Here is a 21,541-nt window from a genome sequence, read left to right on the forward strand (position 1 = left end):
ATGGGGTTTCCGTCCGTGATCAATGATTCTCATCTCCCGGCCGAATGAGCCGCGGGGCGCCCATCCATCCCCGTCAGCGGCGCGCGGCGGCGGCCGCCCGAGGCCCCGCCCGCCTGCACCTCGCCCCGGCCCTGGTCTCGCCCCGGGACCCACCTTGGCCCCGAGCATCGAGGGGTTCGGGTGGAGCTGGGCCCTTCGGGGACACCGCTCGGGAGCTCGGGCCCCACGCCCCGCCCTGGCCCTGGCCGGGGCACAGACCCAGCCCCTCGGGTTCCGGGCCGCGGCCGCCGCCCTCTCCCTCGCACCTGCGCCGGGGGCGTGTCGGGGCGTGTCGGGGTGAAAGTCACCTTCGGTGCCCCCCGCCGGGCGGGAGGGGGCGCGCGGGGTGCGGCCGGATTGGAGCGCCGCGGAGCCCCGCCCCCGCCCGCCGCCGAGTCCGACCCAACTTTCTCCCCCGCCCGCGCCCCGCCCCCCGCGCCGCGCTCGCTGCTCGCGCTCAGTCCGCGGGCCGCCGTCCGCCGCCCCGGCCGTCCCCCCGGCGGCCAGCCCGGAGCCCCCGCGCTCGGCCCGCTCCCGCCGCCCGGACCCGCCCCGCTCGCCGCCCGGGAAGATGCGGCTGCTCCCGGAATGGCTGCTCCTGCTCTTTGGCCCGTGGCTCCTGAGGAAGGTAAGGGCAGCGGGGCTGCGACGCGCGCCGGGTCCGGGACGCGAAGGGCCGGAGTGCGAGGGGCCCCTCCAGCCCACGCCGCCCCCAGCCTGAGCTCCCAACTTTGCGGGGCGTGGGGGGTGCGGACAGACAGACTCCCCGTCCAGGACAGGGCTCCCCGGGGCAAGTTGGCCGGGGGTCGGGGGCAGGACGGGGTGGAGGCCCGACTAGGACCCGGCGGCGCGGGCGGGGGACGCGGCGGGGGAGGGGACGCGGCACGACCCCAGAGCGCGCCAGACGGAGCGGGAGTGCGAGACAGACCGACAAGCCAGCAGGGTGTCAGCCTCGCCGCCTCGCCGCGCCAGTCTCGCTCGCCACCCGCGCTGTCTGTCCTTCCACCGCTCCACTCGCGCCTTCGCATCTCCCTCTGCACTTGTCACCATGCCAGGTGGGCGCTGTGTTCCGAACCTGCACAGCCCGAGCACACGCGCGCGCGCACGGACGCACACCGATGCGGCCGAACTTGGCCACAGCCTCCCACCCCGTTCCCCGCGGAGACACCACCGCCCCTGCACAACCTCGCAGACACGCACGCCCCTCGGTGGCGCCGGCTGACAGGGGGCAGGGGCTGTCTGGAAGGGGAGTCTCTCCTCCCGTCCCCTGCATGCCCCCCTCCCCTTCCTCAGCTGCCTCTTTCTCCGGCTCCTGGGCGAGGACTCCGAGGCTAAGGGAGCCCCGACTTGATCTGCCTCCTCCTGACTTGGAGGCTTCAGCGGCGTGCTCCTCGGAGCGGCGTGGAGTGTGGGGCAGCGTGTGCACATGTGTGTCGGGGCAGCCAGGCGTGGGTGTCTAGGGCTGGGGACCAGGGTGCATGGGCACGCTGGGGTGGTGCGTGGTGCTGGCTTTGAAGGGGCGAGTGCAAGTGCCTGCTTCACAGCGCGGCCATCTGTGCCCCGCTGTGTGTCCCACAGGGGGACCTAGGCCCTGGTCCGGTCTCCTTCAATCAGCTCCCCGGCCCACGACTTCTGTCTCCTGCACTCCCTCTGTGACCTAGCTACTCTGGGGGCAAGCAGGTGGCTCCCTAAACCCCTACTCCCTGCACCCAACCCCCAGCCCCTGAAGAGTGTGAAGGGGTGTAGTTCTGCCCCCAACACTTGGACCCCCACCGGCTGGGCCAAATCACACTCAGCTGCTCCAGCGGGGCAGGGGCTGCCCAGTGAGCCTGGCGACGGAGCTTCCCGATTCTCCCAAACCAGCCTGGTGACCTTGAGGGGCTGGAAGGTGGACAGAGGAGCCCCCTCCACAGAAGCTGCTTCCGCTAGCGGGGACTTCTTCTGCACCTGCTGCCCAGCTCTGCCCTTGGAGGACTGCAGGGGGTCCGTGCCCCAGAACCCACTGTTTGTGAAGGCCTGGGGGAGAGGAGGGAGGCATGGCACTCCCTGCTCCTCCTTTCAACTCCCCCCCCCCTCCACTCTCCCCATCACATCAACTCCCCTGTGGACAGATCTGCTTTAATTTCCTCTGCCCCCTGAAGGGGAATGAAACATCTGGTGGAGAGTTGAGGGAGAGTAAGCACGAGGCTGTGAGCAGCGGGGACCTGGCTGAGTGTGTGTGAGCTGCAGCTGTGGGTCTTTGTATTGGAGTCAGTGGGGAAGTGTGTATCTGCCATTTAGTCCAGTTTATGTGTGTGTGAGAAGGGGGTTACCTGTGTGTACAGACTGTGGGTGTGAGGATATTTCTCACTGTGCATGGGGAGTGTATGTAGAAAAGTGTTGGTGTGTCTGTCAGAGTACCGATCGGTGTGTACTTGTGTGCACGTGTGAGTATGGCTTGTGCACACATGTGCACCCCAGGGTGGATCTCCAGTGCACCTGTGTGCTGCAGCCTCTGTGTGGTCTGTGTGCGTGTGCAGGGTTTGTGAGTGTGGGTCTGCGTGCTTGTGGCTTTGAGTGTGGCATTGGGCTGTAAGCCTCAGGCTGAGTCCATGTATCTGAGTGTAGCTTGTGTGCGTGTGTGCTGACACTGGGTAAGAGGCTGGGGGACAGTCTACAGGACAGCTCTTTGGGAAACCTTAATTGTCCGTGCTCACAAGCCTGCCTTCCCCGCCCTGGTCACCTGCCTGCAGCTTTCTCCTTCCTCTTTGCTCCAGAATCCTGGTCTCCTCTCAGGACCTGGGACTCCCGGCTCCCGCTGACCCTGAAGCCCTGCCCTCTGGCCAGGCCTTCTTCAGGATCTTTCTAATATGGTCCGGGCTCAGGTCTCCAACTCCTTCTCCCCCTCTCTGTCCCTGTCTTCCCCACTCCTTGCCAAAGCATCTGTCTACTGGGAGAAGCAGCAGGCGATCAATAGTTACTAATCACTAATCACTAATTACTAATTAGCTGGGGGAGGGCAGGGGTGGGGCCCTGGGGGACCTCCCAGCTCTATCCTGCCTGGGGGATGATTAAGCCCAATCGCGTCTCCGAGCCAGCTGGCCCCAGCCACACGTCTCGCCTGCCCCTCCCGCTCCCAATAACGCTCTCTAGCCCCCCGCTAATCTCTGGCTGGGCCACTTAGGCACGTGCAGCCAAGGCGAGGCCCATCGCTGTGGGTAGGGATTTGGGGGTAATCAGGGCTGCAGCTGGGCCAGGGGCACAGGAGAGGGGGTTGCTGTGACAGCTCCCTTTGGCCGAAGCCTGTGAGCATGGGAGGGAGGGGTACCCGCTGGAAAGGGTCTCAGGTGGGCGCAGGGGCGGAGGTGGGGGTCCAGGACAGGGCGGGTGGAGAAGAGGTGAAGTAGGGGAGGGACAGAAGCAAGGTAAGGAGGACCCCGAGGGTCAGAGACTGGGTCGCCGGGAAGGGGGGAGACCACACTGAAAGGGACCAGGCCGGTGGAGAGGGCATTGCAGGGTCAGAGAGGCAGGTCCTTGGCCAGGAGATGGGGAACTTTGTTCAGAGCCCTGCAGCTCCCCACGCTGGGGGTCCAGGAGGGGGCAGGGCAGATAATAGAGAGACGGCGGGTCCTGTGGGAGGGGTCCCAGGACTCAAGCGTTTTGGGGAGTAGTGGGGAGTTTCAGGACGCGGGGTGGGAGCGACCTCAGGGCGGCTGGAGAGCAGGGAGCGCAGCCTGGAGTGCTGGAAATTGGCGAGCCTCCCCCTCTCCCTCGCCTCCCCCTCCGCCCCCTCCACCCCGCCCACTCCCCCTCCGGCTCCGGCTCCGGGAAATTACATCCCCGCTCCGCGGCTCCCGCCCCCCCACGCGCGGCGCCCCGAGCCCGCGCCTTTATAGGCACATTTATTGCAATAATAAAGTGAGGCGCGGGGTGGGGGGCGGGGGGCGCCGTTCCCGGGGGGACCGCGCCGGCTCTAGGAAGCAGGGAAATAAAATAAAATAAAATCAAAATTCAGATAACGGTGAGCCTTGCGCTGCAGGCCGAGAGCAGGCGGGCAGGCGGGGCTGAGGGGGAGGGGTACCCGGCCCAAGGGCAGAGCCTGCCCCCCTAGCGGTCCCCCCCTCCACACACAGGCTATAATACTGTCTGGGAGGAGGTTTCTGCACCTCTACCTGCCTGGCCCCTCCCACAGCCTGCTCCTGCCCTGCTTCTCCCTCGTCCTCTGCTCGTCTCCCACACCTGTCCTCAGCTGCCTCCTCCCTGGCCTCCTCTCCCCACGGGTCCCGGGTTTCCCAGTCCAGTCTCCATCCCCACCCCCACCCCACCCCCTAGGTTTCTGTACCTCTGTTTCTGCCCAGTAACCATTTCCCATCCCCCATTTCCCTTCCCACCGGCACCCCCTCCCCATCCTACAGCCCCTGGCCCTTTCTCACTCCTGCCCTTCCCCAAAGCCCATCCCTCATCCACCATCCCTGCTCCCCACCCTCATTTTGGTTCCCATCCCATTCCCCTGGTCCCCCCCTCTCGGCATCCAGCTCTGCCCAATGCCCATCCACCATTTCTGAACTCCTCTTCCTCCCTGTTCCCATCTTCACCCCTGATCCTACTCTTGTTCCTTCCTCATCGCTGTACCCAGCCCCGGCCTTCCAGGTGCACACTCCCAGGGCCCCCCCATTTCTGGGCCGCTCCTCTCGCAGCCTGTCCTGTCCTCCCCACTTCTGTCTTCACTCCTGTCTCCATCCCTGGGCCCCAGCCAGCTCCCAGCTGCTCACCCGCCCTGACTGCAGTGCCCCCGCCTAGTTCTAGGTGCAAGGTCTCAGGACACGCTCCCCTCTTCATCCCCAGCCAGGCCAGAGCTGGTCCTGCCCCAGCCATGGGCGCCCTCCCCACCCCCCCATGGGAATCCTAAGCGGCCCTGCCTGACCCACGAAGCAGGAGAAGCAGGAGAGAAGCCACCGACCAGGCTGGAGGCCCCAGGGAGGCGCACCCTGCAATGCGGCTGGGGGCCAACCGTCTCATCCTCCCCCTATTCCCAGCGTTCCTGCCCCAAAACAGCACCCCCCCCCCCAATGGAGTTTGTTAAGCAGCAAGAGGCAGCCTCAACTCCCCTCCGGTGCGTGGGTTCGCTGCCTGGGGACAAAGCGCTCCTGGCTCGGCTCCCACCCCGCATGGGCCTGGAGGCACCTGGTGAAGCGCACCCCCACCACCCCCACATCCCTGTCTGCCACCAAACACCTCCGCGCCCCTCCATCCCCACCCACAGCCCGGCCAGCCTCTCCCCTCCGCAAATGTCACCGCGTTTAATTAGCTTAATTAAACCAGCGCTGGACTGAGGGGGACCCTGCGCGGACAATACCCTGCTCTCATCTCAGTCCTGGAAGGGGGAGGACGGCACCCTGGGTTCTGGACAAAGAGGGGCTCCCTTGTCACCCTGCTTTCCCCTCACTTCCACTCCCACCCACAGCTGGAGACAGACAACCTGAAGGATAGAGGGGAAAGAACCACCGAGACATAAACAGGGAGAAAAATAGAATCATAAAAGGAAAATTAGAAACAGTGAGGAAGAGACTGAGAGGCAAAAAAAGAGACTGAAAGTGCGGGGGGGGGGGGGGGGAGAGAGATGGAAAAACAGTGAAAGAGGGAGAGCGAGAGAGGGAGCGGGAGCAGGCGAGCAAGGAAGCCAGAGGGAGGATTTTATTTTATTTTATTCCGTGTTCCCATTTCTCGGCTCGTTTCCTCACAGACCCTCGCTCCTCCCTGTCCAAGCCCCTCCCCCCCAACTCTTCCTTTTATCCTGGCTGTCTCCTATGGCCGGAGGGGTGCAGGTGCCCAAAGCCTAGGGATCAGAGAAGCACAGACGTCAATTTGTCTGGGATCAGAGCGGGGGGAGGGGGGGGCACCCGGCACCCACCACCACCCAGCCAAACCTGCCTCCCTGTCCCAGCCCCTGCCGGGGAGGAGTTGCTGGACGGAGCCAGCCCCCCTCAGGTCCTGGGCAGGGTGCAGGGCACTGGGTGCTGCTGGGTGTGTGTGTGTGGGGGGGGGGGGGGTGACTCAGAGGCATTTGGAGTTTGTTGGAGCAGGCCTCAGGGACTGATGGGAGTCCCCAGAAAAAAGCAGTGGTTGGGCCCAGAGAGGTGAGAAGATTAGGTGACAGAGTTCAAACGGCCCCCCTCCCCACCCTTCCCCTTCCCTCATCGCTTCACACACCCGCCTCCCGTGCCCTTTCCGGGCTCAGTTCTGCTCTCTCCAAGCCCCTTCCTGGGAGGTCCTTTCCCCTCCTGCTGCGGCCCAGGACCCTCTCCCCAGCCCTTCCCAGGCCCAGCCTCCTCGGGCGTTAGCTGCCAGCTCCATCCAGCACGTCTGTCTGAGTCAATCACTGTTGCGGCCCGCACCCCTCACCTGAGCTGGGAGGAGGTATGGATGGGAGGAGGAATGTGGGGGGCGATAAATATGTATGACGATCGGGTGGCGGCAGCCGCATTAATAACCCAGGATCGCAGCGCTGCGGGGATGGGGACCAGGCGGTGGAGATTCTAGCCCAGCAGCTTGACTCTGCCGTTCCTGTTCCCTGTGGACACCTGGTGTATACACATGGGTGTGTACACACAGAGGAGACACCATGCTGTCAGGTCTCTTTACCTACCCCAAGCCCAGCCAGCAGGGGCCACTAATGTACAACTCACACATGCGCCCCCGGGGAGTCAGGGAGCGCACTTGTCCTATCATTGTGGCTGCACTGACACACACCCTCTAGGAGGAGCTGGACACATGGACACAGGATGATAGGAACTCACACAGGACAAGTGACACACCCAGAGATCACACATAGCCAGCCCACGTCACACAGATGCACCTGCCACAAAGTGATACACAGCCTCAGCCTTGTTCAGATTAATACACACAGCCAACCAGGTACACATACAACCCACGCACACACACAGACTGACACAACAAACATTCAGCCACCACAAGCAGGCACACACACACACACACACACAGTCACCAGGGCACACACATAACCACCATGCACAGCCACCCTAGGCAGACACACACCCATCACCATAGCTACACACACACACACACACACACACACACACACACGCAGGCACAGGCATCACTCCAGGTAGACAGGCCCGCAATACAACCATCCTAGGCTAACAGCAGCACAACCACACCAGACTGACACACGCAGTGCTCCCTCCCAATCTGAACCCACACGCAGTGAGGGCCACCCTAACAGCACAGCCAGCACAGTCTGACTGACACACTCTGACATGTACAGCTCCTCTCCCTCCCTCTCCCCGGGCTGGAGCGGCATCTCCATATTTCTTCCTCTCGCTCGCTCTGACCGACTGTCTCCTTCGCTCCTGGCCACCCCTGCCCCCCCCCCACCAGATAATTGATGGCCCAGGCCTGGCCCCACCGCTCCCGCCTCTCGATCTATCTTGTACTCGAGCCCTCGCTGTCTCCCAGATCGCTGCCACCTGAGACACAAGGAGACGGGTGGGGGCGGGCCAGGGCGGCTCCTCCTGCCGCTCCATCCGAGCCCGGAAGCACCACCAGTCGGCCTCCCCCACTGAGCAGGAGCAGGAGCGCTGGAGGCGGGAGAAGCACCCGCGTAGCCCACAAGCCTTACGGACTCTCCACTGCTCTCCCTAGCTGTGCTGGTTTCCCATGCTCCTCCCCAGACGGAGTAGAGGATGAGGCCGGGGTGGGGCTCTAGTCTCCACAGAGGCATCTGGAGGTCTTCACCTCTTTTTTTTTTTAATATATATATTTTTATTGATTTCAGAGAGGAAGGAAGAGGGAGAGAGAGATAGAAACATCAATGATGAGAGAGAATCATTGATTGGCTGCCTCCTGCACACCCCCGCACTGGGGATGGAGCCGCAACCGGGCATGTGCCCTTGATTGGAATCATACCCAGGCCCTTCAGTCCGCAGGCCGCCCGCCGCTCTATCCCCTGAGCCAAAGCCGCTCGGGCTTCACCTCTTCCTTGATGCTGGATGTTGACAACGGTCATGGCCTCACTTGCCTGAGTCCAACTCCTCCCTGGCTCATTACTCTGAACCAGCGATTTTCAACCGATGTGCCGCTGCTCTCTGGTGTGCTGCGAGAATTTTTAAAACATGCAGTACTTGACTATTTATTTAGTCAGGGGCTTTGACCTCCTCTTTTCCCTTAGATTGTCAAGTTAAAAAATGACAATGGCCAACACAACAATAGTTATCCGGTATGGATGAATAAAAAATATGCCTATTTTTTTTTTGTTATATTGGCCATAATAATATTTTTGGTGTGCTGCAGAATTTCAGTCATTAGTTTATGGGTGCCATGAGATGAAAAAGGTTGAAAATCGCTGCCCTGAACCAACCAGGCTCCCGGCTGGGCTGGAGGAGACGGAGTCCCTGACCCCTATTCAAACCCACACTGGCTTGGGCTTTTGCAGCCGCCTGGGAGATCTGGAAGAACATAGGGATTCTCAGTCTCATCTCAGATGCAGAAACTGAGGCCTGGGTAGGTGGGGTGATTTGGCCAGGACCACACAGCTTGAAAGGGCTCCAAAGCACTCCCGCGGGCTGCTGGGCTCCAGTCGGTCTCCTAGTGGCTTTGGGAAGGGGCTGGCATGGTTAAGGCCCCGGTTGGGTGGCCAGGGGTAGGGTGGCCGGGGACAACTCCAGCATCTCTTTTTCTTCCTCTTTTTTGGTCCACAGGCCGTCAGTGCCCAGATACCGGAGTCCGGGAGGCCGCAGTACATGGAGCTGCGCCCCGCAGCGGCCGGAGGGGGCGCCCCCGTCCAACAGCTCCAGGCGCCGAAGTCTTCCGAGGGCCTGGGCGCCGCCCGCGCCTGGAGCTGGGCCTGGCCCGCTAACCACACCGGGGCCCTGGCCCGGGTGGGGGCGGTGGGGGCGCTCCCGGCGCAGCGCACCAAGAGAAAGCCGTCTATCAAAGCGGCCCGCGCCAAAAAGATCTTCGGCTGGGGGGACTTCTACTTCCGGGTGCATACCCTCAAGTTCTCGCTGCTGGTGACGGGCAAGATCGTCGACCACGTGAACGGGACCTTTAGCGTGTACTTCCGCCACAATTCGTCCAGCCTGGGCAACCTCAGCGTCAGCATCGTGCCGCCCTCTAAGCGCGTCGAGTTCGGGGGCGTCTGGCTGCCCGGCCCCGCCCCCCACCCCCTGCAGTCCACGCTGGCCTTGGAGGGCGTCCTCCCTGGGCTGGGGCCCCCTTTGGGGTTAGCTGCTGCTGGGGCGGGGCTCGGAGGCAGCCTAGGGGGCGCTCTGGCGGGCCCCCTCGGGGGGGCGCTGGGCGTGCCGGGGGCGAAAGAGTCGCGCGCTTTCAATTGCCACGTGGAGTATGAGAAGACAAACCGCGCGCGCAAGCACCGCCCGTGCCTGTACGACCCCTCGCAGGTGTGCTTCACCGAGCACACGCAGAGTCAGGCCGCCTGGCTCTGCGCCAAGCCCTTTAAAGTCATCTGCATCTTCGTCTCCTTCCTCAGCTTTGACTATAAACTTGTGCAGAAGGTGTGCCCAGACTATAACTTCCAGAGCGAGCACCCCTACTTTGGATAGTGCGCCCCGCCCTCGCCCCAGCCCTGAGCTTCCCGCCGAATCCCAGCCTCCCTAAGTGAGACTCCTCCCAGTGACCCGCAACTCCTGTGGCCCCCTTCACCCTTCCATTCTGGGGGCTATTTGCTGGCGTGGGTCCCCTTTTCCTTACGGGGGGGGGGTGCCTTTGAGGCCCCCTCAGCTACACCCCAAAGTGAAGGAACGAGAGCGCAGCCCCAGAAAAGGCGGTCCCAGCGTCCCCTGTGTCCACATTGGGTCCCCTTTACGTCCCCGGCGCTGGGCTGGACACGCCCTTTGCCCTCAGCTTTAATCACGCCTAGCCTGGTACCCTCCTCCCACCCTGACTTCCTTACCCCAGGCTCTTGTTCTTCTGCTCCACCCTGTCCCCGTGTAAAAGACTGTAAAGATGTGCGTGTGTAAGCCGCGGCCCCTCCCCCGCGCCCCCTGCCTGCCCTACGCCTGTCCCTCTTTCTCCGACACCCCAATTAGGGTAGTGGAAGCAGACGCCCGGGCCTAGGCGATGACTCTGGCCCCTGCCCTCTGCCTGCCTCCCTCCCGTCCCTGCAGTCCTGCTCCACCTGCCCCTTTCCGGCTGCTTCCTCTCAGTGATATTTTTTCTACTCCAAAACAAAATAAAGTGAAATCCAATACGAGTTTCTGTGAGACCTTTGTAGGGGAGGGGTGTGTGTGGATTTTAACGTGTGGCAGAGGCCGGGCCAGGCCCCCTCCCCCTCTACCCCGTGGCTTGTGGGAAACTGAGGCAAATATTGATGGAGCTAGCACCTTGGAGGTCATTCAAAACCAGAGCACACAGAGAAGAGGACGACCCTTGGTGTCGGAGCCCTGCTAGAGGGGGGATTTTCCTCCCAGAGGTGGGCAGAGCGAAATGCAGCAGATAGGATGAGGACTGAACCTGAGAGGGGACTCCTAGCGGGCTATTTGGGACGATTTGGGGGAGGAGGTATAAAGGCCTTGAATTCCCATTCAAGGAGATGCTGGGACTTCGTAAGCAGAGCGCTGACAACCTGCTAAGCTCCGTGGGGCTGGCGGGAGGCGTCAGGTGGGGGGAAGGGGAACGGTGTTTGCGGCATCTGGAGTCATCGATCTTCCTTTTCCTTCCTAATTTCGTGGGCGCTGAGTTTGCAGACGGATGAGGGAGAGAGGGAGTGAAGCCTGAGCCTGAGATGAGGGGGTGGGGGAAGGGACAAGAGAGTTCGGAGAGTGGGGCTTCGTTGTGGCTGCAAGCCGCCAGCAAACAAGGCCCCCTTCAGCCAGCTGCCCACCTTCTCCACCCCCGTCTCCAGCTCCAGCCTTCAGCTCCCACTTGCAGCCGCGGCTGCTAATTTTATCCGCCCCCTACCCTGGCCTGGGCGTTAATTGGCTGCGGCTTCATTAGCAGTTCTCAAGCTCAGCCATCACCCCCTCCCCTCGGGACCCCAGAAGGGGGCTAGGAGGGAGTACAGACAAGCTGCGGCACAGAACGGCGCCTCCTCTTCAGCCTTCCTTTGCCTTTAGTCCTGGGTCCAGTGTTCTCCAGGGGATTGCCCACTGGCTCCAGCAGGAAACTGAGTCAAAGACATTCCTGGGAGTGAAAAGTCGGTAAGGGGAAATAACTATCGGATGGATGGATGAATGGATGGGTAGGTGCCGAAAGGAGGAGAGAGGTGGGAAGTGGTTCTGGGTCAGAGACTGGAGGAAGTAGAACTCAGTGGACTCCTATCACAGGCCTATTGCTGGAAAGACATGAGAAAACTTGGAGCAGGAGTGGGAGGGAATGAGGTAGAGCTAAAGGTATGAGAATCTAAAATAGAGCTAAGGGTATGAGGCCTGGTATGAGAATCTAGTGAGAATGGTTGGAATTAGCAAGTTAACCCATCTGGGCCTTAGTTTCCTCATTTGTAAAGCAATAATAAAATAGTATGCGATTTTGCATATGAACTTGCTTTGTGATGGATCGTCCTCCCCTCTCCCGGCAAGGTCATCCTCTCCTACTCCTCCTCCTCCCACTCTTTTCTTCAGACATCTGGACTTGTGGGAGCAGAGTGAGGTGCCCCTGCCTGGAATTGCACTTGTTGCATTTTTTTCACTTCTTGATGTCCCAGCAGTCAGTAATCTATTCTTATACCTCCAGGGCTATGGCATGCCTGGCACAGAGTAGAAGCTCAACATGTATGTTGAATGAATGAATGTGTAATATTGCTATGTGGGGCAATGGTTCTCAAAATCACTGCTTATTAGAATCATGAGGCGAGGTTTCAATGCGTGTCAGCGTGAGTGGGCAAATGTCCACTATTCTTTAAGATCCATTGAATTAGAACATCTGAGGAAAGGCTCCACACTCATATTTATATGAGATTTCCCAGCTAATTCTGATGCCCAGGTTTGGGAACCTACTCCTGGAAAGGTCAATGAGTCCCTCCCCCAAAGGATGAGGTCAGAGGAACTCAGCTAAAAGGAAGATCCCTTCCTGTTCCAAGTATCTATAGCCCCAGGGGAACAGAGAGCTCACTGACTGCCTGGAAGGCAAGAGGTGAACAGTAAACAAATTCCAACACGTACAAGGACAAGCAGGGGCATCTCACTCAGCTCCAGGGTGTCCCAGAAGGAGGAGATGGCCAAGGAGGAGGCAGGTTAGTAAGTCAGAGGAGGAAGGGAGGACAACCCATTCCAGAGCATGTGTACAAACAAAGTCTCATTTAATCCCCACCACATGTTATTTTATTATTGATTTGCAAGTGAGGAAACTGAGGCCAGATAGGCTAATTTGCTAGTGAGTCCCAGAGCTGGAACTTGAATTTGCCTCTCACCCTTCCAAACCAGGTGACTTCCAGTCCACCATGGCTCTCTAGCTTGTATAGTAGTCTTTGTATTTCCCAGGGAGCCTAATAATACTAGGTATTCAGTAGGCATCCAATAAATGGTTGTTGTCTGGACGACAGGGCGCGGGGTGGGGATCACCTGAAGATATCTAGGACAGTGAGAGGGGGCGGCAGTAGATCCCTTTTCTTTCAGACTGGAGCCTCTGACCCTAGGGCTACAGACGGGAAAGGAAGCGGAAGAAAGGTGGAAAAACTACAATTCCCAGAAGACCATAAAGGAGTCGCCTCACGCATGCGTAGGCCTCTACCCTTAATCCTGTGGCTTCTAGGGCCGCAGTTCTCACGCATGCGCTCTTGGGTCAGCCTTTTCGGACCCCTTGCTTCTCCGAGCTAGAGTTGGTGGCTGGACTTCCTGCGACTTCGGGTTGCGATGCTGCCTTTCTCTTTGCTCTGGGCCACTCGGGTAAGAATGGGGCTCCGGAGTCTGGGTGATCAGTTGAAAGCAAGTTCCCCTCCTACCGTAATATCCATTCACAAACTATGGGGTTCTCCTGGCTTTTCCACTCACATGGTCTGGGTCTTCCGGGAGCGGACGCGCAACTAGGGAATCCCCGAGACCCTCGGGTGCACGCGGGGTATACTGGGGACCCCCCCTCCTCCATTCCGGTAATCAGAAGCCCCAGGGCCATGTGACCATCCATTTTACGTGGCAGTTGGGGAGGGAACTGTAACAGTTGCCCGCGGCTCCTGTGCCGGCGAACAGCGGGATTCCCAGTCTGGACCAGCAAGCTGTCTTCCCTGCAAGCTCTGAGCCGTGCAGATGATGCAACTGAGCCCTACTGCTTGCATCAGGGGTCCTGCGGCTCTGCGGGCTGGAGGGAGGTGGAAAGGAGCCGGGCAGAGGACTGAGTGTGGTTTTTGGCTTCCCTGCCATCAGCCCCCCACCCCCGCCCCCACCACTCTCCCCCTGGGACTGCTAAAAATCTACCCTGGTTTTCAGAACATTGGATGGCTACCCGCAATGTTCTGAAAACCACCTCTAACTATGGTGAGCCTGTTCTCTGAATCCCTTGCAACTTGGTCTCCTCCCCGCTGACTGGGATATCAGTTTATGGAACCCCTACAGGGAAGACCCTTTTGTTCCAGTGAGTGGAGAGGTTCTGGAACCTCTAGCTTCTAGAGCACAAACTTTGTCCTCTGGCTTTGCAGAGTAGTTCAGGGTCTAGCGGAGGGAGATTCTGCGGTGAGGTGAATGGATGGAATCAGAACCACCCCCTGGACATTGATCTCAGCCTTGGCTCTAGAACTGGCTTTTGGAGGTGGGGGTGGTGAAAACTGGAACAGGCCGGCCGGACAGCTGGCTGTTGGGTTTGGAGCCAGAGGGCCTCATAGGCATGGCTGATGGTTGTTGGGAGACTGTCGGAACCCTTTTACCTGACCCTGGCTTTTCCTGCCGTAGCCTCTGCGGAGACATGGTCAGCTGGTCCGGATGGCCATGCGGCGCCAGCACAGTGAAGCAGCCCAGACCCAGGCTGGAGAAGCAAGCAGGGGCTGGACAGGCCAGGAGAGCCTGTCGGATAGTGACCCTGAGATGTGGGAGCTGCTGCAGAGGGAGAAGGACAGGCAGTGTCGTGGCCTAGAACTCATTGCCTCAGAGGTGGGGTCTGGGGAGAGGGGCCAAGGCTTGGGCCACCATGGGTACAGGAAGCCACAGGTCATCTTACTGCTATTTCTCCAGATCTCCCTCTCAGACTCAGGGCCTTCCTGCTGGGCCTTATCTCTCTCTCTTCTTGCTGTCCTCTGAAGCAGAGGCAGAGGCAGCCTGGGTTATGGGATGGGGGCATTAGAGAGCTTCCAGAGCCTTCCAGGGCCCCTACAGTCAAGTCTGGTCCCTTCCCTGTCCCAAGAGAAAAGAGAAACCTGGAAGCACAGGTACGCGTGGACAGGTGGGCTTGCTGGGGACACCTATCATGGCAGCTAGGTTTCTGAGGATGCTGCCTTTGGCCGGGCCCCAAGCCTGACAAGGAACCCTGAATGAACAGAGCTTTCTGTAGAGCTCAGCTCCTTGCGGCCTGGGCTCTGGCAGGGTGGGCTGTGGGAGTCTCTCAAAAGGGGCTCTGTACCTTCTGACATTGCCCCCACCCCTCACCCCAGAACTTCTGCAGCCGAGCTGCGCTGGAGGCCCTGGGGTCCTGTCTGAACAACAAGTACTCGGAGGGTTATCCTGGCAAGAGGTGAGGGCTAGGCACCAGAGGGCTGGAGGGCAGCCTCCGGGCTGGTGCTCCCAGTGGGGGACACCTGCCTGCACCCTCCCAGTGCGTTTAGAGGAGTAGCCTTCCCGCTCCTTTGCTACTTCGAGGGGGATGGTGGAACCCTTTCTCTCTGCCCTGATATGCCCCCCTCCCATGGCAGATACTACGGGGGAGCAGAGGTAGTGGATGAAATCGAGCTGCTGTGTCAGCGCCGGGCCTTGGAGGCCTTTGACCTGGATCCTGCACAGTGGGGAGTCAATGTCCAGCCTTATTCGGGGTCCCCAGCCAATCTGGCTGCCTACACAGCCCTTCTACAGCCTCACGACCGAATCATGGGGCTGGACCTGCCCGACGGTGGCCAGTGAGTACGGATGGGGTGGGTGGCTGACAGGCTCACTGGGCCATATGGTGATGAGAGAGGAGTTATTTATTGCCATGTGCCATGCAGATGGAACAGGCCTCTCCCTGTCCTTCGAGGTACAGTGCAGGAGGAAGCTGAGACCCCAGTAACCCGTGCCCAGCACAGAGTGGGCAGAGCAGTGAGGGTGGTGCATGCTAGGAGCGGTGTTCCAGAGACGAGGCCTTCGGAGCAGGGCAGGAAAGGAGTGGGTCTTACTCCACTTAGAAGCCTTCTCACTTCCTCTCCTCCCCTCCCAGTCTCACCCATGGCTATATGTCTGATGTCAAGCGGATCTCAGCCACATCCATCTTCTTTGAGTCTATGCCCTATAAGCTGAATGTGAGTGCGTGCTCTAGGGTCTGGGGTGGGAGCTGCTCAAGGCCTAGGGACCTCTCCTGGGAAAAGCAAGAGGCTGAAGCCCTGAGCAGCCTTTAAGGTCCAGGATGAAGGTGAGCTGCACTGCTTCTTTTTAAGGACTTTAGCTTTTTGTCTGTCTGTCCAGCCCCAAACTGGCCTCATTGACTATGACCAGCTGGCAGTCACTGCTCGACTCTTCCGACCCCGGCTCATCATTGCTGGTACCAGTGCCTACGCTCGCCTCATTGACTACGCCCGCATGAGGGAGGTTGGTGGAGGGCTGGGGCACCTGCCCCTGCCCCAGGGGTGGTGGGGAGGTTTTGGAGGAGGGGCAGGCTGGGGCAGGCCTGTCTGGACCCTCCCCAGACTGAGGCCTGTTCCTGTTCCTGCCCAGGTGTGTGATGAGGTCAAGGCTCACCTGCTGGCAGACATGGCCCACATCAGTGGCCTGGTGGCTGCCAAGGTGATCCCTTCACCTTTCAAGCATGCGGATGTTGTCACCACGACCACTCACAAGACCCTTCGAGGGGCCAGGTCAGGCTCCCCGAGGTCAGGCCCTGCCTTTCCCTGCCTTCGTGCCGTATTCCCAGGGCATTGTTGGTGGATCAGGGAGGAACTCATTCCACCTAAAGAGTTCTGCCCAGTCTGAGGATTCTCCTTTTCTTGCCCATGTGGCAGTTCCCCGGCAGGGAGTTGGAGGGTGGGAGGTGGGAGGAAGGTTCTGTTCCCCTCAACCCCTGGAGCCAAGCACACCCGGCACAACTGAGGTGGCCTGATGCCCTCGGGGGCGCGGGCCAGCCGGCTTCCTCTGCTCTCCCCATCCCTTGCCCTTTTTTTTTCAGCTTAGATTCTGACCACTCTCTTCCCACACAGGTCAGGACTCATCTTCTACCGGAAGGGGGTGCAGTCTGTGGACCCCAAGACTGGCCGGGAGATCCCTTATACGTTTGAGGACCGAATCAACTTCGCGGTGTTCCCGTCCCTGCAGGGGGGCCCCCACAACCATGCCATTGCTGCCGTGGCCGTGGCCCTAAAGCAGGTTGGGGAGCCTACCATTGTCGGGTGGTGGGCATCTGGATGCTCAGACCCGGCTTCTTGCTAACTGAAGACGGAGCTGTTGGGAGGGAGGGGCCAGGAGGGGAGGCCTCAAGACAAGTCACAACTATGCTGGAGGTGGAGGAGTAGAAGGGGCAGGACTCGGGGTCCCAGGTGCTGCTGTCTCCTCTCCAGGCCTGCAGCCCCATGTTCCGGGAGTACTCCCTGCAGGTTCTGAAGAATGCTCGGGCCATGGCTGATGCCCTGCTAGATCGAGGCTATTCGCTGGTGTCTGGTGAGCCAGGAGGTTGGGTGAGAGCCTCTGTAGCCCCAGACAAAGGCCCGGGACTCACCATTCTCTGTTTACTCTTCCCCCCTTAGGTGGCACCGACAACCACCTGGTGCTGGTGGACCTGCGGCCCAAGGGCCTGGATGGGGCTCGGGCTGAGCGGGTGCTGGAGCTTGTGTCCATCACAGCCAACAAGAACACCTGTCCCGGAGACCGAAGTGCCATCACACCAGGGGGCCTTCGGCTTGGTGAGACCCGGGGTCCAGGGGGGAGGGTGGCTGCGAGGGGGGCGTGGGCCATGCTAATCCTCTTCTGCCTCTCTCCCAGGGGCACCAGCCTTGACCTCTCGACAGTTCCGTGAGGATGACTTCCGGAGAGTTGTGGCGTTTATAGATGAAGGGGTCAAGGTTGGCTTGGATGTGAAGAGCAAGACCAGTGAGTAGGCTGACCCCACCCCAGCCCCTGCCAGCCCCTTTACACTCACTGTCTGCCTCCCCCGTGATCTCACACCTTCCCTAAAGCTCTGACCACTTCTCCTCACCCCTCTCCAGCCAAACTACAGGATTTCAAATCCTTCCTGCTCAATGACCCAGAAACAAGACAACGGCTGGCTGACCTCAGGCAGCGGGTGGAGCAGTTTGCCAGGGCTTTCCCCATGCCTGGTTTTGATGAGCACTGAAGGGACCAAGGAGATGAGGCTCAGAGACTGGAGTTATTCTCCTTCCCTCAGCTGAACCAGTGGAGGGGTCAACTCTCTTCCAGTTTTGTGCTGGTGGAGAGAAGGCCTCTCACTTAGGGGAAGAGCCAAATGTAGTTCCCTTCCCAGAATTTGTAGCTGAAATTCCTTTTTGTAAGAAAACTTAGAAGGAGACCGGGGAAGCGGGGGCTCTCTGCCCTGCGGGTTCCCGTTATCTCAGTGTTATGGCCTCCCTGTTCTTTCTTGGGGACAGGGGGTCACCCTCGTGAGCCAGAGGAAGGGGTGGGTAGACACCCTCCTTTCTGTTTTTATCTAATAAAATGCTAACCTGACCCGAGCGTCTATCACTGTGGGAGCGGTCCCCTGGGCCAGTGGCGATTTGTCTCCCTCCATGTGTTGTTCCTGGATTCCCTCCCACAACCACCACAAGGACCCCGGGGGGCTGCAGCCTCCTCTCTCTGTCTCTGATCAGAGCCGACACCAGACGTGATTAGCAGGCGCAGCAAATTCAATTTGTTAAATGAAATTGTATTTTGCCCATGGCTGCTTCTGTTTGATCCCAGGGGACAGAGGGGAGCGAGGAGGGGTGGGATGGCAGGGGGAGGCCCAGGTGCGAGGCTGGAGGGGGTGCGGGTTGGCTCCACCGCCCCTCCCTGGGCTTAGCGGTGCCTCCTCCGGAGCAGGCTGGGCCGCAGGCAATGAGCTAGAGCAGCGCCTCCCTGGGAGGGAGCCCAGAGCCTGGGCAGACGTGGGGCCTGCCACGTCGCCTGGCACTCAGAGGCCCCTGCTTGCTCTTGGCTCACGTCTGCCACGCTCCTCACGTAGCCTGCGCCACACCCTCTGAGGCTCCTGTAGCCTAGCACAGGGGCCCCCTCGGGCCTTTTGCGTCAACCCACTGGGGCCCCACCTCCTAACCCTCCACCCCCACCCCCCTGCGTGGGACTCAAGCTGAGGGTCAGGGGTGCTTCCGCTGCAGGGAGCAAGGGAAGAGGGTGGGGGTGGAGCCGCCTCCCCGCAGGCGTGGGAACCAGGCCTGTGTACTCAGGAGCTGGACCGGGCGGTGAGCGTGCGCCCTGGAGGCTGGGGGCTGAGTGGCGGGAAGGAGGAGGCTGGCTGACGTCGGTGTAGGACATCCACCCGACCCAGCCAGGCTCAGAAGTCTGGCCGGTCCTTCTTCAGCTTCTTATAATCCGTGGAAACTGCAAGGAACTATGGAAGGGGGGGGGGCGTTGCACTGAGTGCCCCAGGCCTCCCTTTAGGGGGGGGGGAGGCGCCAAGGGGTCGTCCCAGGACCCAGAAATGAGGATGGGGGTGCAGCCCAGGGCCCCCTGCAGGCACCTTGTATTGGTCGTTGGGGCTCAGGCGGTTCCAGGGCTCTGGGTTGTTCTTTCGGTCCCAGCTGTGGAGAGTGGGGGAGGGTTGGGGTTTCTCTGTGGGAACTAGGACTCTAGAGCCGAAGGTAGACCAGCATCCCTCCCTCTGCCCCAGCACCCCGGCCCTACCCTGGGGGGGGGGGGGCATTTCCCAAAGACTGACGGGGAGGGGAACATCAGCAGTGGCTGACGAGACCAGAAGGCTGTCACCATTGTCAGCGAGACCACAGGAGGGACTGACAACCCAGCCCAGGGGCTCCCGACTGCGCCTGGCCACCCTGGGTCAGCCCAGCGGAGCCCAGATCCGAGGGGCTGGGGCTTCTGTGATGTGTCCCAATTCTGACAACTTGGGGCTGTCCCGATGAGTTCAGAGGACCCCCCAGCCCCACTGCCTGGGGGGGGGCAGTGTAGTCTCATATCACCCCTTCCGCACCCCCAGACGCTGCCTGGCCACATCCCCAGGCCCCGCAGGGATGTGGAGGTACCCATAGGCCGCCTGCGGCGGCAGAACAGCGTTGCCATGGCAGCCGGGGCAAGTCTGGAGCCACAGAGGAGAGTGCGGTTCGGTTGGGTGGGCCCAGGGGGAGAGGGGCTCCAGCCCGGTGGTGCCGGGGGCGGGGGCAGGGGCGCTGCAGGGGGTCCCTGCCAGGCCCACCGATTCCCACCATTCCGGAGAGGCGCCCTGCCCTGCCCCCTCTTGCCCCATCCAGGGCCCAAGCCAACGTCCCAAGCCCGGCCTTTACCAGACGTCGGGGCTGCGCAGGGCGAGCCGCAGCAGGTAGAGCGCAGCGCTGCCCATGCCCAGGCCGATGAAGCCGATCATCGGGATGAGCTGCGGGAAGATCGGGGACACTGTCCGTCAGTCCCCTCCCCCGCCGCCCCTCCCCGCAGCTCCCGTCGCCCTTTACGCGCTTTCCTGCCGGGCGACCCCCACCCCGCCTAGGGGCCTGCTCCCTCCCTTCTGGGAGCGGGGACCTGGGACCCAGCCCCGTCTCCCTCACCCCACCCCACGGCGGGCCTCTCCCGGGGGGTTCAGGGACGCAGGGAGGGGCACATTGCAGGGATAGTTGAGGACACCCTGGAAAAGGTTAGAGCACTGGGGGGGGGGGGGTAGGCAAGACGGTACTGGGGACTCGGGGAGCGCCGGGGCAGCGAAAAGTTGGGCGTTAGAATCTGTGGCTCCGGGGCCCGAACTCACCGCGGGGTGCCTCTTGATCTGCCGGTACAAGCGGGCCCCGAGACCGGTTCCCGCCATCTCGCCTCTCCGGTGTCTGGTCCTCTTCGGGGCTTGGCTCCCTCGCTGCTCCTGGGGTCCCGCCCCGGCTGGGGAGGGGTCAGCGCAGCCCTGCCCAGCCCAGCGCGCCGCAGCCAACTTACCCCACCCCTACCCAGGCCGCTTCTGTCCCCAGTGCCGGCTCTGAGCGGGAGGAGCTGTTGGGGAGCCGAGGGATCGCTGCGCCTCCAGGCCCACAGGGACACCATCCTCCTGGGCTTTGGGTCGGTCCTAGGGAGCGGCCTCACAGGCTTTGACCCAGACCCTGACTGACAGGGGGTCCAGCAGTGGGGGGGCGATCAGGGACTCCCCGAGACAGGCTGGCAGACAGACCTCCAGGAAAGTGCAGGTGTGAGTGCTCGCAGGTGGCGCCGGGAGGGCCAGGGAAGCGCGAGGGCAACGGCGATGCTTCCCTGACACCCGGGGCCGCCATTTCCAACTGGGGTGCCGGCGCACACTGCTGTCTGCGAGTATTTTTAAACACGCAGTACCTGACTATGGAGTCAGGGGCAATGACCTCTTTCCCTTAGATTGTCAAATAAAAAAGGACAACAGCCAACACAGCAATAGCCATCTGGTGTGAACGAGTCAAAGGTATACCTATTTTGGCATACACACACACACACACACACACACACACACACACACACACACACACACTGGTGTGCTGAGGGATTTTACTCATTATTTATGTGTGCCATGAGATGAAAGGTTGAGAACCACTTCTCTAGAGCATCCAGGAGTAGCAGGTCCTGGAGGCCCTGGTTCTGTCCCCACCACAGTGTAGTGGGAGGAGTGTGTGTGTGTGTGTGGGGGGGGGGGGGGCAGACAGTCCAACAGAAGAGCTAAAGCTGCCCCAGGCCCTCTAGTTCTGGGTGGTCCCCCAGTTGTGTTCTGGTTGGCCTGGAACCGTGCTTGAGGCCAGGGGAGCTGGAGGTATCTTCAGTTGGGGCTTAGGACAGAGTAAGTCAGTTGTGGAACTTTGGGGGCTTGAGAAACCAGCTTGCCCTGCCTCCCTTGGGGAAGGGGGCAGGGGGGAGGGGCAGCTGTCCAAGGAGGCCACTCTCTGCCTCTGGCTGTGACGGAGGAGAAGGGGGTGGGAAAACGAGTTCAGGAAAGACAGACAAGATGTTGAAGGAGGAAAGAGAACAAGACACACAAACAGAAGTGCAGAGCAAGCAATTGATTGCCCCAATGCTATGCTGTCAGGGCGAGAAGGCTCACTCACCGGCTTTGGGGAATTGGGGTTCCAGGGACCCAGGAGCCCACCCTAACTCCCTCCCACTCCCACGCTAACCTCCACCCTCCCTCTCCCTCCCTGCCTCCCCCTGCTCAGCCGGATGCCGCCAGCTCCCCACCTCCCTCCACAGCCCTGTGGCGGCTGGGGCAAGGGCGACCTGTGCACCCGCCTCTGGGGACCTCGGGCACAGGGAGGAGGGGGCCCTTCCTG

At 60.9% G+C, this 21,541-nt stretch overlaps 3 protein-coding genes across 3 annotated transcripts; 2 read left to right on the top strand and 1 right to left on the bottom strand.

Moving 5' to 3' along the window:
* Positions 1-514: 514 nt before the first annotated feature.
* NXPH4 (neurexophilin 4) lies at positions 515-10,208 on the top strand. The gene is made up of 2 exons (XM_079775432.1): positions 515-667; positions 8,736-10,208. Exons 1-2 carry the CDS (start codon positions 611-613, stop codon positions 9,597-9,599), a joined length of 921 nt encoding a protein of 306 aa, XP_079631558.1. The 5' UTR covers positions 515-610; the 3' UTR covers positions 9,600-10,208.
* Positions 10,209-12,814: 2,606 nt separating this feature from the next.
* SHMT2 (serine hydroxymethyltransferase 2) lies at positions 12,815-17,915 on the top strand. The gene is made up of 12 exons (XM_079775454.1): positions 12,815-12,878; positions 13,875-14,072; positions 14,570-14,649; positions 14,828-15,028; positions 15,325-15,406; positions 15,570-15,692; positions 15,819-15,958; positions 16,298-16,463; positions 16,655-16,754; positions 16,841-16,996; positions 17,076-17,183; positions 17,300-17,915. The coding sequence occupies exons 1-12, from the start codon at positions 12,846-12,848 to the stop codon at positions 17,425-17,427; spliced, it is 1,515 nt and encodes a 504-aa protein (XP_079631580.1). The 5' UTR covers positions 12,815-12,845; the 3' UTR covers positions 17,428-17,915.
* Positions 17,916-17,985: 70 nt separating this feature from the next.
* NDUFA4L2 (NDUFA4 mitochondrial complex associated like 2) lies at positions 17,986-20,168 on the bottom strand. Its single transcript, XM_079775693.1, has 4 exons — positions 20,017-20,168; positions 19,562-19,650; positions 18,784-18,844; positions 17,986-18,654 (listed from the first exon to the last, which is right to left on the bottom strand). The coding sequence occupies exons 1-4, from the start codon at positions 20,071-20,073 to the stop codon at positions 18,598-18,600; spliced, it is 264 nt and encodes an 87-aa protein (XP_079631819.1). The 5' UTR covers positions 20,074-20,168; the 3' UTR covers positions 17,986-18,597.
* Between the last annotated feature and the right edge of the window lie 1,373 nt (positions 20,169-21,541).

This window comes from Cnephaeus nilssonii (assembly GCF_951640355.1).
Source record: "Cnephaeus nilssonii genome assembly, chromosome: 6".
NCBI classification, from domain to species: Eukaryota; Metazoa; Chordata; class Mammalia; order Chiroptera; family Vespertilionidae; genus Cnephaeus; species Cnephaeus nilssonii.

What these genes read in the sequence shown, in the direction of transcription:
- NXPH4 (XM_079775432.1), top strand. Translation starts at nt 611, where the DNA reads ATGCGGCTGCTCCCGGAATGGCTGCTCCTGCTCTTTGGCCCGTGGCTC. An exon ending in GCCCGTGGCTCCTGAGGAAG is followed by an intron (nt 668 to 8,735) that starts GTAAGGGCAGCG and finishes TTTGGTCCACAG; the next exon opens with GCCGTCAGTGCCCAGATACC.
- SHMT2 (XM_079775454.1), top strand. Translation starts at nt 12,846, where the DNA reads ATGCTGCCTTTCTCTTTGCTCTGGGCCACTCGG. An exon ending in CTATGCCCTATAAGCTGAAT is followed by an intron (nt 15,407 to 15,569) that starts GTGAGTGCGTGC and finishes CTGTCTGTCCAG; the next exon opens with CCCCAAACTGGCCTCATTGA. An exon ending in AAGACCCTTCGAGGGGCCAG is followed by an intron (nt 15,959 to 16,297) that starts GTCAGGCTCCCC and finishes CTTCCCACACAG; the next exon opens with GTCAGGACTCATCTTCTACC.
- NDUFA4L2 (XM_079775693.1), bottom strand. Translation starts at nt 20,073, where the DNA reads ATGGCGGGAACCGGTCTCGGGGCCCGCTTGTACCGGCAGATCAAGAGG. An exon ending in AGATCAAGAGGCACCCCGCG is followed by an intron (nt 19,651 to 20,016) that starts GTGAGTTCGGGC and finishes ATCTTCCCGCAG; the next exon opens with CTCATCCCGATGATCGGCTT. An exon ending in CTGCGCAGCCCCGACGTCTG is followed by an intron (nt 18,845 to 19,561) that starts GTAAAGGCCGGG and finishes CACTCTCCACAG; the next exon opens with CTGGGACCGAAAGAACAACC.